At 38.8% G+C, this 16,623-nt stretch overlaps 1 protein-coding gene across 3 annotated transcripts in view; it reads left to right on the top strand.

Moving 5' to 3' along the window:
• The window catches only part of FAXC (failed axon connections homolog, metaxin like GST domain containing), a 30,746-nt gene extending 14,583 nt beyond the window's left edge, over nucleotides 1–16,163 (top strand). For all 3 annotated transcript variants that reach the window (XM_034409053.3, XM_087882598.1, XM_087882597.1), the window contains 3 exons: nucleotides 2,978–3,195; nucleotides 5,920–6,036; nucleotides 11,265–16,163. In XM_034409053.3, the coding sequence (XP_034264944.2) occupies nucleotides 2,978–3,195; nucleotides 5,920–6,036; nucleotides 11,265–11,551 (622 nt within the window). In that variant the 3' untranslated portion in view covers nucleotides 11,552–16,163. The remainder of the gene's footprint in view (nucleotides 1–2,977; nucleotides 3,196–5,919; nucleotides 6,037–11,264) is intronic.
• The last annotated feature ends 460 nt before the right edge of the window (nucleotides 16,164–16,623 follow it).

The following is a 16,623-nucleotide window of genomic DNA, read 5'->3' as shown; positions in this document are numbered from 1 at the left end:
AAAACGAGAAGGAACCAAAATACCCGCTTACAATTGGTTCCTGGTAACTTTAAGGAAAACACATCAGCGCAGGTCAAAGGTAAAATACTTTTACATCTTCGGTACCTTTCTTAAGCCTTCCTGCTCAGCAGCAGAAGCTCAGGCCACCGGAGCAAAAGATAAACCACTCCCTTGTTATCAGCTTTGTACGCGCCTCTATTGATGTGTGTTTTTTTTTCTTCCATTTGAATGAGATGCTTCTCTTCGTAAATAATTAAGATGCAGATCCACAAAATCTGCAGCAAAGCATCTGCTCTTTCTCCTGGTGTTTTTCTCTCTTCTCTCCAAGCTCTCAGCAGCTCTAATTTGTATGGCTCAGTGGGCTCTGTCCTGGATGAACCCCCCTCCCATCCCTAACCCTAACCTTTCACGAAATAACTGAACTTGGGTCATTTTGCAGCTATTCCCGAATGATTTCCGCCAGCACTAACGAAACTATTGAGCTCTCAATATCAATCTTTTCAAAAGAATTCCCAAAATCGCCTGATAGGTGTATTTGGTGTTAGCAGGCAGTCCTTGACTTATAGCAATTAATTTAGTGGTCATTTAAAGTTACAATGGCACTGAAAAAGGTAACTTGTGATTGTTTTTCACACTTATGACCGTTGCAGCATCCCCATGGTCATATGATCAGAACTGGGATGCTTGGTAACTGGTTCATATCTGTGACCGTTGTAGTGTCCTAGGGCCATATGATCAACTTTTGTGACCCTCTGACCAGCGAAGTCAATGGGGAAGCCATATTGATTTAACATCTATGTGACTAACTTAACACCTGCAGGGGGTCACTTAACAAGCGTGGCAAGAAAGGTCAAAAAATGGAGCAAAACTCACTTAACAAATCTCTCGTTTAGCAACAGAAATGTTGGGCTCAATTGTTGTCATAAATTGAGGACTACCAGTATTTAGGTTACGCAAAGCATATGTTGTGAGAAAGGCCTATCATCAGCCATAATGGTCACCTGATATTCTGCATTCCCTTGTCCTCACTCCCAGCCAAGTTCTCTAATATCAGCTGAGGTGATTTAACTTGACTCAAAAGCTGTGAGCAATGGGAGAGGTAGTAGATAAGCTCTGTCAGGATGTGACCTGATCTGATCCCACTTAGAAAATAATCTGGGCTTTATAAATATTTCATCCCGCATATTGCTGGGAAACTACTGAGCCTGTTTTCATGGCAGTCTTTCCTTCTCCTTTTGAAGCTAGGGTTTATTCTGCTTTCCAAATAGTCATGTGACATATTCAGGAGAGGGCTGTGTGTGGTTACTGCTGGGAAGGAGAATTAACAATCCCACGCAATGTAATTTTCACACTCGAATATTTGTGCCATCTGTTGTTATCAATCTGCATTGACAATTCCTTTGCTTCACAACTTTTTCCTCGTCATTCATTTGCAGTTGCTGACATTGGAAGAGCAAAAAGGGATCAACTCACTTTTACAATAGAGGTTGTACTTTCATCAGTTTTCCATAGCTAGAATATTTGTTTTACATCAAGCAGCTTCATCCTGCTCTTCCACCAAAAATCACCTAGAAGGCTCACCAACAATAATAAACACAAGATATTAGATGTGTACAAGCCAGCAATTTAAACAATATGATTTTTCAAAATAAAAAAAAAGGGATTGAAAGGAAATGTTGTGATCTAGGTTTCCTGAGTCATTAAAACAACACGAGTAGTCCCAAAAACGTCTTTTATTGCAACAGCTGTGAATTACGTTCATTCACAGCTGAGTCCCAATTAGTTGCAAAAAGTCCTTCGGGAGAAGTCCTTTGGGATAATCACCAACCTTTATCTCCCTTGATACGCTGCCAAAGACCTACTTGGCAAAGCTACACGGAGTCCAGAATCAAACAGAGATGCCGATTGGGAACAGAATTAACAACGTTTTCCTGCAAAGGGCCCATGTGTCTTTGTTCCTCTTTTAAGCCTTATGGGAGGGGCCAATCATCTCCAGGCCTTACTCCCAAGTCGTCCCTTTTGATTTAACTGTTCTTGCCTTCTGGCAGCTCTGCGCATGCGCGCACTAGGAACAGGCTCCTCCTGTTCCTCTGCCTCGCTGATGTCCGACTCTGGAGGCTCCGGAGTCTGCGCATCACTCCCAGATAGCCCTGGCCCCATCTCTGCCTCAGATGCAGAGCCCTCGTCCGAGCCTTCCCCAGACTCCAGGACTGGCCCATGTTCCTCCCCAGCCTCCTCACTGTCTGACTCTGCTGCCAGCTCCGCAGGCTGCTGGCGGACCACAACAGGGAAGAGAAAAGGAATATCTGAAACAGGAGCATCAATCCTTAAAGTTGAAAGAGAACATGAGGTGGCGAGTAGCACTAGATGGCTCCAGAAAGTGACCCAGGGCAAAAATTCCAAAATGGGCATATAAAATCCTTTCACGAGAATTACAACCATGAATTCTCCAATGTGCATTCTTCCAGTTGTTTTGGATTCCACCTCTGCAAATGTTTACCTTTTTTAGCTGTGGTTTATAGAGAAGTCAAAGTATCAATAGGACATTAGTTTGGCAGAAGCTGCAGTAGACAGTTGAACCATTTCCAACCTCTCCATGAAAATCCTTTAGACAAACTTCAGTCTTTTAAGAAAATGTTGCAAATTTTATTAAAGCGAATAATTTAATTAATCATTTAATCACCCAGTTCTCCCCCTGCCTTTTTGAAAGTGCAATCAACAGTAAGACGTTGTAGTCTGTTCTTTCCTAACCTGGTATTTTCCATAAGAGCTTGATTGCTAAAGTTTGTTTCTGGACACAAAGATAGGTTGGTGTTGCCCGATAGCCAGTTGGTGCTTCTTCTTTGAAGTACTTTTTCCATCTAGCACAATAAAGGTCAATGGTGGGGAAGCTGCTCCCTTCTCATATTCTGTATTTTTTTTTACTGCAGTTATAGCACTGCTGGAAATCAATGTTGTGGTTGTCTTCAATGTTTAGGACCTTAGCCTATTGCCAATGGGTGGACAATCTCCATGAGACCCAGAAGATGCTTTCTCTTGGTGGGCCCTTTAGTGACCTACTGAAGTGGATTCTCAGCCACATAACCAAAGGAATTGTGAAGCGGGAAATGTACGGACATGGCATTGGCCGCTTCTCTGAGGAAGACATATACAAGCTGATGGAGAAAGATATGCGCTCGTTGGCCGGTCTTCTGGGTAATGAATAGTACATTTCATTAAGTTCTCTAGGCACAATCTTTCTTCCTTTGCAATTTCTGGTATTTGGTTAAACTTCAAATTATTACTTTTAGCTAGTCATGTGACTGTCATGAACTTTCTGAATTTACATGGGCCTGCATGTCTAATGACCCATTCAGTTAAACTGATATGAAGTACAGAGAGTCCTTGACTTATTGTTGCCACAAAAAAAAGGTTGTAGAATCCAATAGGACACATGACTGACCCATTTTACAACTGTTAAGACATAAGACCATAATGGGCAGGTTCCATTAAGGGTCTACGTTGAGGACTACGTATGTTATAGTACAACTTTTCCTGTTCCACTGTGAACAGTCCTAACTAAAGCTTCTATTAAGTCAATATTTCTCTGTTATACTAGCTTGGTTAAACATTTTGAAGTTAATGGGCCACAAACTGCAGGCTAGATTGTAACATGCTATTTGTCAACTTGGTACTGGAATAATTACTTACGATTTATTTGATAATTAGTTCAGTTTGACTTACCTACCCAAATAGTTTGGAAGTATTATTCTTTGTGCAGTTCCTTATGTAGCTTATAGTACTGCAATTCATTGGAATGGAATGAATTGAAATGTACAAATTCATTGAAACTTGAAACTTCTAACTTAAAATGAAGAGTTGGCCCAAGTCAGAAGCTGTCAAATTTCTTTCCAGAAACCTCTTAATTTCTTGAAAGGATGTGAAGGCTCTTGGCTTATCATTATGGCATATGTTCACCAATACTCTAATGCATAGTTTCAGTATTAGGGTTTAATATGAGACTTTATAAGAAGCATTCATTTTATTTAATAGTACAATGTCTGGAAAGATTTGCATCTGTCATTTGTACTTCTACAACTGTCTGGTTTGGTACAGCAATCAATGGATAATTAAGACGGCAGAAAAAATGATTGCAGCCAGCTTGCCTTCCATAAAAGACCTGTATATTGCACAGGTCAGAAGGAGGGCTAAAAAAAATATTTGCAGACTCCTCAAATCCTGGACATAAACTGTTTCAATTCCTCCCCTTGAGACAGTGCTATGGAGCATTGCATGCCAAAACAAAACACAGGGGCAATTTTTTCCCTTGTGATCAGTGCTATTTAGTGTCTATGTATTAAATACATAGAAATACTATGTACTTTTAAATATATACTATTTAAAATACTTTAAAATACTGTACTACATGAGTATTTACTCATGTAGTACAGCTATAGTATTATTATTTATCTTTATTATCTTCTTTACTACCCGCTCATATTGGTATTATTATGATGATCATTATCATTATTTGGTTGCTTTGCATGTACACTGAGAGCTTCTGCAGCAGAGATAAATTTGTTGTGTGTCTAATCATACTTGGCCAAATAAAGTATTCAATCCAATCCAATCCAGCATTGCCTGCTAAATCCGAATCACATCTGTGCAAAGTAACTTTCTGATGAAAGAGACAGCAAATTAGAGGTTACTGGAGGCCTGAATCAGAATTCTAATTTTCCGATTGTTTTTCTGAAAGTATAATGAGTTATTATAAAACTCCCCTGTCATTAAAAATAAAAGCCCCTTTGAATGACCTAAACATTCTGTGTCTATTGAAGCCCTACTGGAAAAGATTCATGGCTGAGTTGAGTCACACAAGTTGTTCCTTGAAGATACATTTCTCCATTTCTATAAGCAGCATCGCTGAATTCAGTTCCATTCCAACAATGACCAAGGGATTGTTATTCCCATTTATAGACTGAGTCTGTTTGGCGTGATAGCATTCCCACTGCAAAAACTGCACAAGGAATTTATTTGGGCAGGAAATACATAGTGAGATTTTGAATTGCCCTCGAATCTCATACTGCATAAGCTGTTATCTTTGTTGGGGCTGTGAGGAAATGTTATGTTCCTGGGATTGGGCATCATCACCTGCATTTTGCCTAGTCACCTGGAAAGATTATTGTTTACCGGCTTAAAAAAAACGTTGTTTGAAAATTATGATTTTTGCCATAACTAAAAGTCAACTGCATTTGGGGAAACAAATTGTCAAGCAGAGGAAAATCAGTAAGTCCAGGCAGTTTAAAATGAATATAAAGGTTTATTGCAAGCTCATGATTTGTACAAGAGTATAAACTACTAACTGTCAAAGCATATTGGCGGTAGGTAAGATTCAAGAATTCAAGGGGGGCTGGATTTAGATCTCTTATGGGCATGAAGGGACTTGAGACTGATGATGCGTTTGATCCCTCCCTCGGGTTCAGCCTGGTCATCTCCTACACAAATCTTACAAATGCAACAATGCATTTGCAATGGAGTGTGTGTATATGTGTGTTTTATGTATCTACATATACATAAGAGTCAATTTGGCTGTGAAAAAAACTGTGTCAATGCAAATCAGTAAAATTCTTAAGAGCAACAGGCTTCAGATATAGCCAAACATATACTGAATGTTCCATACTCTTTTTTAAAAAAAAAATAGGTTAATTAGTGAAACATCCATGAAGGACTAGAGATCACAACAACTAGTTCCATTTTACAGAATAATTGTATGTATCAGTGCAAACCATCATGTGGTAACTGCTACGTTTATTTTTTTGAAGGCATTAGCAAGCATAAAGCAATATGAGACTGAAACATAGGCCCTATATTAAGAAAGACAAGCGAAATAAAATATCGCAACCCACTTAAATGTTTTTTGACATCTGTTTATTTTTCTAGGTGATAAAAAGTACATCATGGGACCCAGACTTTCTACTTTAGATGCTACTGTGTTTGGTCATCTGGCTCAAGCAATGTGGACGTTGCCTGGAACTAGACCGGAGCGCCTCATTAAAGGTATGAATGCTTTAAATCCAGCAAGAACATAGGATAGTGATAAGAAAAAACAACAACACAGCTCCTGTTTTGGGTCAGCTTCAAGCCTTAGTCATGCACTAACCAAAAATGTGTGAGTAAGGAGATTGGAGTCCACACTCATCCTTCCCATCCAGCATCTGCTTTTTGAGAAAGATCCAAAATGAGAGCCCTTTGGATAGGATTTGCCAACAGATTGGAAGTCTTGACCAATAAACTGTGTGGGGAAGGTGATGCAATTTATATGTTAAATCTTACCATGGAACTGGGGAGGCAGGTCAGATCTGATGAATACCATGAAGGATGGTAGGAGGCATGGCCATATTTTTTCAGCATTGGATATTTTTCATATCTCACTTCATTTGTCATGAGAGAAACAAAGAATCTCTCTATGTAGGTGCCGCTTCTAAATCTAATAACTTTTATCAGTCATTGAAAACTCTGCTATATCTCCTCCACACACTTTCAAACTTATAATGGAGCATAAGAATGTTCTTTAAAAAATGAAAGCTGGGATTTTCAGGGAGCCATTGGGGAACTCTGCTGCTCTTCAGGAAGAGCTGCATTAAAATGACATCTGAAAATGTTGACCAAAGTAATGATGTAGGAATCCGAAAGACAGAAAATAGGTGAGTGGTGTATCAAACATTGGGAGCAGGGAAGAGTTTTCTCATTCTTGTTTTTGGAAACGTTTCCATTGATTCTGCCAACTGGATGATGAGTTCTGATTTTCTGCATCCTATGGCCAGATATCCTTGATCATTCCAGAATATGTACTGGTATGTATGTATGTATACCCATGCATATATAAATACATGCACAATTTCACAGAAATACTTGGCCAGCAGTGAAATAAAAGGATATCAAACAGGTGTGTATAAGGCAGGTTGTATAATATATTACAGTTTTTAGTACAGTAAATACCACTTTCTAGTAACACTGAGTAATTTGGGCTCTCGGACAGGTGCTCCAACTTCTAGCTGTAGTTATGAAAGTTAAAATGGAAAGTTTCCTTCTCTGTAACTAGGAATAAAGTGAATTGCTACAAGCAGAACAGTAAGATAATTAAAAGTTTTATTTGCTCTACTAAGCTCAGTACCTATTAGTTCTTTGGCAAAATGTCTTGAGTTTTGATTAGTAAGCAGCTAGTTTGAGCTAATGGTTTAAGGCACCAGGCTAGAAACCAGGATAATGTGAGTTCTAGTCCTACTTTAGGCATAACACACAGTTGGGTGACTTTGGGCCAATCAATCACTCTCTCTCAGCCTAACACGCCTCACAGGGTTACTGCTGTGTGGAAAAATTGGAGGAGGAAGAAGTATTAGTGTGTTTGCTGCCCTGAATTATTTATAAAAATAATAAAGGCAGAATGAAAATATAAAATAAAATGCTATCATTTTCTGTTTTCCTACTTCCTTTCATCCCGAAACACCAATCTGCCTATAACATTCAAAGGGACAATTTGCACTTGTTCTGAATATTTTGACAATGTCTCTGGAACAGAAGCCTATCTTAAGCTTCTAAACTTAGTAGAAGCTCCATTTCTACTAAAGTGGAAGCTGCCTTTGCACTGCAGTAGCAGAGATCTGGACTCAGTGCAACTAAAGTTTACCAGCCAAAGATACAAAGGTGTTGTGAGATTAAGAGACAAATTTAATGGTTTAGCTGCTAAAGTACAATGTCTCTCAGTGCCTAAGAATAGATTTAGAAACTAACTCTTTGGTGATAATGCTATAATTTAAATTATTGTCAGCGATAGCTGACAGCTTCTTCAGAGTTTAAAGCTGCTTCAAGAGGAAAGATGTTTCCACCATAATTTAAAATAGATTATTTTATATAATATTCTGATTACTTTAGCTAGCATAGTGGTTTGTTGATTAAGAAAATATGTATTCAGAATTCCTCATATGAGAGGAACATCTACTAATACAGTAAAAGGATGCATAGGTTATGAATTGTGGATATAATAGATGGTATAGTGTTAGTTTGCAAATAAATTCAGTGGAATTTCCTGCTGTCTCCAAGGTTTTTGCTTTAAAGCCTTCTATAGTGCCATAGACAATTTAAACCACTTTCTCCAGATAGGTATTGGAATCCGAGTTCCATAAGTTCCAGTTTATCTAATCAATGCTAATGGAGATTCCTGGGACTTGTTTTTCAACAAACCTAAAGGCAACAGTGTTGTATAAAGTTAATTTATAAAAAAAATGTTAGGGTGATCCTCACAAATAATGGATGGAAGGCAATATGACAAGGCTTCTCATTAATCTGTCCCATGGGCTAGGAATTCACTGGTTAATGGGATGGAGTGTTGCACAAGGACTATTTGTTCAAGAAGAGTGACATAATATGGAGAACAAACACCGTTGCTGCTTTTGATATAGTTCTGATGTTGCAATTCATTGTGTATTCAATTCATTTATTTATTCTGAAAGCATATACCCCATTTTTTTCTATTAAAAATTGACAGCTGCCTTTGATAATCCTAGCAACAAATGTTGCCAATAGATGGTGCACAGGCTGCACATTAAATGCACATTACTATTGCTCTAAAGCAGGGTTGTCAAACTTGCAATGACATGTTGTTGTCATATCACAACTTTTTCTCCCTTCGCTAAACTGGGGGTGGGCATGGCCAGCACGTGATGCATTTGGCCTGCGGGCCGTGAGTTTGACACCCCTGCTCTAAAGTGAAACTGAGTCTTACAGTATGGGCAAATGTAACAACTCTTGAAGACTCTACATCACGGGCATCCACACTTTACCCTATTCTCCCAAAAGTTGAATATGTTTGTACTTTATATGTTCATTTTCTTTTTATATGTGTGCTGGTTATTTTTAGCAACAGGACTTTAGCATCACCTTTTTTCATAAATATTACAATTCTATTTGAATTGAATTGAATTGAATCGTTGAATAATTTGTCATAAAAGCCTTTTTTTTCCAGTTTCTTTCACCTGTTAGGACTTGATATGGCTTGCTGCCTATCAATAAGTTTTGTTTTCCTGTAAGATTAGATGTCTCCACTAAAAGTTGTGTCCTACCTAGAGTGACACAAAAAAGAGTTCCTCAGGCTGAGCTCTAATTGTGGTGACCCCAAAACAACAACATGGAAGAACGATAGTTTGGCTTTCTCTAGGGATTTTGTCACCACTTCCCAGTGTAGGCCTGACTCTGGAATTTTCCGCTGGTCTCCCATCTTAGCAAAACTTCAAATCGCCCAAGGACAGCTAGTTATAGGAAAAGAGATTAATTTATGAGCTAAACTCTCCTTAGCATCAAAGAGGAGGAAAATCCTCGCCCAGGAGGCAAGAGAAAACAAAATTTGATGTCTTGTTTAATTCTGCTCATAACAAATCACCTCCCCCCGCATTGCTGCTGTAGTCAACTTCACTTTGTTAATAGCTCCCATAGTTCTATAAAAAAAAATGCAAAACTTTGTATGGGCATGTATAATGAAATATGAACTTATTTGTACAGAATATAGTAGGTTAAGAGAAAAGATAAATGTGTTAGAAAGATATACATCCTTGAACAATATTTGCATTAGACAAGTGTATATAGAATTGCAATTGTTTATTGTTGTAATGACATATACTATGGGGATTTTTGTTGTATTTTTTTTCACTTTTTGCTAGAGCACTTTTTGTGTGTTCTCCCCCCGCCCCTTCCTTTTTAATAATGGATGTATCACTATCATTTTTATGTTTTGCTCTTTTGATTCTTCTTTTTGCTATTAATTAGAAAACAACAGAAAATGTATAAATAAATAAGTAAACTTCACAGTATCCCCCCCAAGTCCCAATATATCAAGAGACTAAATCTCAAGCATTGGAGGATTGTGCAAAACCCTCATACTCCATTCCCCACCCTCCGCTCTTGAAGATGGTCTTTACCTTATTGGATTAGCTTGCAGGGCTATCATAATCTCTCACTCGCTGTCCTGCTTTTTGCAACAAGAATATTACACTGATAGATTTTCTCCACAGGCATTGGAATAGAACCCTTTGCATGTTTAGAAATTCAGAAAAAAAATCATTGGCTTTTTTTTTTTTAAAGGTTCAAGCTTCTGTCTTTGACTTGGCTAGACACATTACTGAGTTATCACAGCAACGCCAAGCTGTGGATGTCTGAATTGTTTTGCAGGAAAAAGCAATTTCTTCCCACCAGGAAGATTAAAACCCTTCTTTAGACCAGCTCTGTGTGAATCATTGTTAGGACTTTTCACTCAGGAGCTAAAGACATTGAAAAGCTTCCAAAACCGTCAGAAGATTGATTATATGTTTTCTTTTATATTTCTACAGGCTAGCTCTTTTTAAAAATGAAAAGAGGGACATATGGGATTTATGGCTTATTAGGAGTGGGAGGGAAGTACCCATTGCCCATGGCCTTCCACCATAGATGCTGCTACAGTCGTCCGTCCCCCCCGCCTCCGAGCAGATCAAATCATTATGCATAAAACTAAAGCTGTAATTTTGGGCCTATAGCAGTAAGACAGTTCATACTGTGACAAGCAATGCATAAATGATGTTCATATGCAAAGCATCCTGCTGTTTTGAGAGAAATTTCTACAGCTATTACTTTTTTCTCCTCTGCTTTCTTTCTATGACCTTCTCTTATGTACTTAGACATTCTGGAGAAGAATGGAGTAGATCCCCTCCCTCCCTCCCTCTCTCTCTCTCTCTCTCTCTCTCTCTCTCTCTCTCATTTTTAAACAATGCTGCCATCTGGTGGTTCAAATATTTTACCAACGTATTCTCTTCTACATCTCCACTCTTTTTGCGAATGTAAAATACCGGTAGTCCTCAACTTACGACCACAATTGAGCCCAAAATTTATGTTGCTAAGGGAGAAATTTGCTAAGGGAGTTTTGCCCCATTTTACGACTTGTCTTACCATATTTGTTAAGTGAACCACTGCAGTTGTTAAGCTAGTAGCACAGTTGTTAAGTGAATCTGGTTTTCCCATTGACTTTGTAATCGTCATAAATATGAACCAGTTGTCAAGCATCCGAATGTAAATCACACGACCATGGGGATGCTGCAATGGTCATAAGTGTAAAAAAATAGTCATAAGTCACTTTTTCAGTGCCGTTGTAATGTCGAACGGCCACTAAATGAACCATGGTAAGTTGAGGATTACCTGTATTCTAGTTTGAAGATTCACAGTGTGGTAACCATATTCTCTATCCCCTCTATCTCTTCTTCCAGGAGAATTGATTAACCTGGCTATGTACTGTGAGAGAATAAGAAGGAAATTCTGGCCGGAGTGGCATCATGATGAAGACAACACGCTGTACGAATCAGAAGAAAGCAGTGAAGCAAGCAAAAGTCACCCACTGCTGGACTTCAGTTTTTATTCAAGGACAGAAACATTTGATGACGAAGGACCTGAAAACAGTTTTTCCCGAACGCCTGATACTGATTACACAGGGCACTCCCTCTTTGATTCTGACGTGGATATGGATGACTGCACAGATCATGAACCATGCAAATGACGTATCTGCACCATTTTGTGTCAGAAGCATCAGTACTTCTTGGGACTCAGGCAAACTGACTCAGGTTTCAAAGAGCCCCTTGTTGGTTTGGAAGAGATTGTTACGCGCAACGCTATCTTCATCTGTTCTTTGGGGCATTTCATCTTTTTCACCCCTTAGGAAAGAGTCCTCATGGATCCTAGGCAAACCGGTTTTAATAACAGTCACTATGGAATTGAAAAGATGACAAGGAAGGTAATGGGGGTGGGAACGAGGATTCATGTTAAAAAAATTAATACGCAGAACTTCCCAGAATGACGTAGGGAAGCCAAGGGTCAAGAAAATCTCATTTGGATGTTCTAACCTCCTCCTCAGTGGACTTCCTGTCCCCCCCAGTATACGTTGCGGTAAAATCAGCGCAATGAGGAATGGTAACGTCTTTCCACTTTGGGTGTGCCGGGTGACCCCTTGCACAGGTGGTAAAACAGGTTCTTTGAATACGTGGTCTCGAAGAAACGTTTCACAAAAGAAAAAAGTAACGTTTGTTTTTGCATTGAAATCAATCGTTTATTGGTCTTCTCTGATCAAAACTTTTTTTTTTTTTAATTTTTAAATGTATTTTGATAGCCTTGCATTTTCAAAGGAGAAAATGCATCCTCCTTGGTTTGTTCCTTTGTATCAGTTCTGCTGCGGTAATTACTCAGACTAGAATATAATAATTATACCAAAAATATTGCAAGATCAAGTTATATGAGGGTGAAGAATTGATTGGGCATATTGAAGGAGACTTGATTTTCATTGGCCACCAGAACGCAGAAGCAGACAGTCTTTACCCAAGAGCAGTTGCCAACTTTTACTTTCTTTCATTGAGATGTATGATTGCATTCATTTATTTCTGCCTTGGATTTATGCCCTGCCTTTCCACTTACACATGGAGCCTCTTACTTAGTAAGATCTTGCAATAGACTGCATTTTCCCACTGATAGCATTCCAGTCCACGAATGTCTTTCCATGCAACACCTATTGATTATAATCATAGCAAGATTTTTGTTCGGGGCCAATCACCTGGACAATCAGGTTTGGTAGATGCATATTGTAAACATTACTATATATCGGGGTGTAGTAGTATAACAATTATATATGTAAAATACAGGTAGTTCTCGACTTGCTACAGTTCGTTTAGTGACCCTTCAAAGATACACAAAACATTGAAAAAAGTGGCTTACGACCGTTTTTTGCACTTATGACTGTTGCAGCATCCCCATGGTCTTGTGATCAAAATTCAGATGTTTGGCAACTGACTCAAGTTTATGACGGTTGCAGTGTCCTGCGGTCATGTGATCAGCTTTTGCAACCTTCTGACGAGCAAATTCAATGGGGAAGTCAGATTCAACTAACAGCTGTGTTACTAACGTAACGGCTGCAACTGAGTCACTTAACACATGTGGCAAGAAAGGTCGTAAAATGGGCAAAATTCACTTAATAAATGTTTCACTTAGTAACAGAAGTTTCGGGCTCAATTGTGGTCATAAGTCGAAGAATACCTGTATTTTGTTTTTAGTTCTTTTGTCCACCATGTAGGCAAGTTTCTAAAACATTTTCAAAAACTATCAATGTTACTATATAACTCTGCAGGGTTTAATTTTGGGAAGAGGAAATGCTGCTAGGAACTATAACTTCTGCTCCTTGGGTTGATATCTGGTAGGTGTGTTTACAGTTATTTAAGGGAAATGATAGATGTTTTACTGTAGGATCCTATTTATTATGCCTCTCATTGCAAAGCACATGCCTTTGTTTGCCTTTGCTTGAGATTGATTCTGGACTTTATTTGATTATATTGATATTGATATTCCTACTCTATTTTTTGAACCCAAAACAGTTTTCAAGAGGCTTTAGTATCTGTTAAGCTTTAGTATCTGTTAAGATCCCCCCCCTCATTTTTCCTAAAATGAGCTACTGCCTTTCATCAGACGTAGATGCTGTTGCTTTTTTCCCTTCCACTTTTAGTGGATTTTGTTTGTTATGTTGCCTATCTACCTGTTGCATGCAGTCCTGAGATCAGTGCTTATTTATTTTTTTATCAGTATGTATAACCCATCCTAATAGATTCTGGATGGGGTGCAACAAAATCAAGAGCAAAAGAGAAATGCAAAAATAAAAGCTCAGTTGTTAAAAAAAACCTGTTAAAATAATATCATTCAAAATCAACAATAACCATCATAGTTGCCCTTAGACTAGTCTAATCAACTGGCTCAGTGCATGCTGCAATTAAATTATTTTACCCTGTTTACTAAATGCCAGAAGGTTTGGGGCCATCCATTCTTTGGGTGGAAGGAGGTTCCTGTTCTATGCCCGTGTACCTCTGGAGGAGGGGATCTACATCAGATCCACTCTTGGTGATTGGACAGCATAGGCAGGTTCAATTCTAATTAAGCATCGGCTTCAAAAGCCCAGAGCTCAAAAGTAAAGAACTTTTCAGGGAACAGCATTTTGAAGCAATCTTGAAACCCTTCTGGCAACCTGTGTAGTGACTTCCCATTAGGAATCCAGCTGCTGCATTTTATACCAGCTGTAACTAATGTAGAAAACATAGAGCATGACTCTATTGTAAGGATTGTTATGATCCTCCTACCATCATGATCAAGACATGATTACCATTACCAGGCATCTTGGCCCAAGTAAAATCATAATAGGCTTGTCCAGATGGAGCTGAGCTAAGATTACTCTGACCACAGTTATTTGCTATGTAAACAGAAGTGAAGAGTCTAGGTGAAACCCCCATCCAGATCCTCACAGTCTCCAGTTCAAGTTCAAGACCTTTAGGGCTTGGGCTAAGATGACAATGTATACTGACACATCACACCCAAATGCTGATTGACCTCCTCTTTCGTTTTCACCACATCAGGAGATATTAAAGTAAATGGGGAAGAACCTTTATTGGAGTTCCTGGAGCTTGAGTGCAGGCCCTGACTTCTGAAAATGCCCACTGATGTGGGAGCAGAACCACCAAAAAATAGTGCCCCCAATTCCTGCAAGTGGTCCAGAAGAATAGTATGGTTGATGGTACTGAATACCACTCAAGAGTCTAATAGGCACAAGAGGGACATACTTCCCCCATTTAGTTGCAAAGAAAAGTAATTGACAAAGCATGCAATGCCATTTCTGTTTCATTAAACCATCGGTTGAATCACTGAATAATCCACATCTTCTTCATAGTATAGGGTATGAATAATAGCTGATCTTAGAAATTTATAGAAATTTGGTTGCTTCTGTTAGGTTTCAAAATTTGGAATAATAATAACATGCCTATCTCAGAACCTTGAGAAGGACTCAATGGGTGGATAAAAATGCCAAATCCAGCCTAAACTCCTGGCTAACTGTGTGACCAACCCTAATAAGAGTGCAGCATTCTGGAATTTTCACTTAAGTTAACAAGACCTCTTTCTCTCCTACCTTCCTTCCCTCTTGTGTCCTCTTTTTGCTGATTTCACAAATACCCAAAAGAACTGAAAGGTTGACAGTTGTATTAAATCCCTTGTGCCTTCTCGATGGTCTTATTATTTGGAGATGGCTCCAATGGAAGCCTTAAGTTTTGTGAAGGAAGGAATCTTGTTTCCTTCCTCTGAAATACTGTTACATTTCAAGGGCCAGGTAGCCTTTGATATGGAGATTAATATGACACTATTTCCAGAAAGCTTTCCAATTCATGTAAGTATATCTGAATGAATATACAGATGAATAAATATAATACATGACATCAACCTAATCCAAATAAAATTCTACACCAAATGAAATCTGGGAGGCCCATTAGAAAAAAAATCCAATTTATTGAAAAGAGAGCAATAGCAATAGCACTTAGACTTATATACCGCTTCATAGTGCTTTTACAGCCCTCTCTAAGCAGTTTACAGAGTCAGCATATTGCCCCCAACCATCTGGATCCTCATTTTACCTACTTTGGAAGGATGGAAGGCTGAGTCAACCTTGAGCCTAGTGAGATTTGAACTGCTGAACTGCTGGCAGCCGGCAGTCAGCAGAAGTATCCTGCAGTACTGCATTCTAATCACTGTGCCACCATGGCAATGTGTTATATGATTTAATTTCTAGCAGAAATTAAATCATATAACAGATTGAGACAAAATGTAGTTTGTTTGGTTTTGGCTAGCATAGTACATGAATTCATTGGGTTGTAAACCTTGGTATACTTAAAACTTAGATGTATGATTTTAGGTTCTATAACTATTAGGTTTTAAAAAAGCATATAGTCCTCAATATACTACCATAATTGGGACCAGAACCTATGTTGTTAAGCGAGGCAGTCATTAAGTGAGACACACTTGATTTTATAACCATTTTTGCCATGGTTGCTAAGTGAATCATGTGGTTAAGCGAATCCAGCTTCCGTCATTGACTTTGCTCATTGGAAGCTGGCTGGGAAGGTCACAAATGGGGGGTCTAGGACAACTCACTGCGGCCAACATGCTGTGGGACAACGCACCATGGCCAATTCGCTGCGGGACAACTTGCTACAGGACAAGAGTTACACTAATATTGAAGAATTGATGGAATAGAATCATTAAGTAAAGAGTGCAAACGGAGGTACAAAATGAAATGTGAATGACAAAAAATAAAATGTTCTTAAAATTATCTTAAATAATTAAATTGTTGAATTGTGCTGCAGCAAGTTGGCCCACAGTGAGTTGGCCATGGCGAGTTTTCCAATTGTGCACAAATGGTGGCCACGAGATCCCAGGTTGCTGCAACCATTGTAAATACATGCTGGATGCCAAATGTCCAAATTTTGATCCCATGACTATGGGGATGGTGCAATGGATGTAAGTGCAAGGGCTGTTCATAAGTGACTTTCTTCAGTGCTGTTGGAACTTTGAATGCTCTTTCAGTAAATGGTTGTAAGTCAAGGACTCCTCTAATCAAGACAAGGCTTAGCACAGTTACGAACCCAGTTTTTAGGGTACCTGTGAATTACTCCACTCTTGTCAAATCAGGCAAAAGACCTGGACCAGATCTGAATCTTAGCTTAGAGATGAAAGAGCTTGAATTACTCAACTGCTAAGCAATTTATTGCTTTGTGT

Source organism: Pantherophis guttatus, chromosome 1, assembly GCF_059756535.1.
Source record: "Pantherophis guttatus breed Tessera chromosome 1, ASM5975653v1, whole genome shotgun sequence".
NCBI lineage: Eukaryota > Metazoa > Chordata > Lepidosauria > Squamata > Colubridae > Pantherophis > Pantherophis guttatus.
This window is presented reverse-complemented; position numbering and strand designations above follow the sequence as displayed.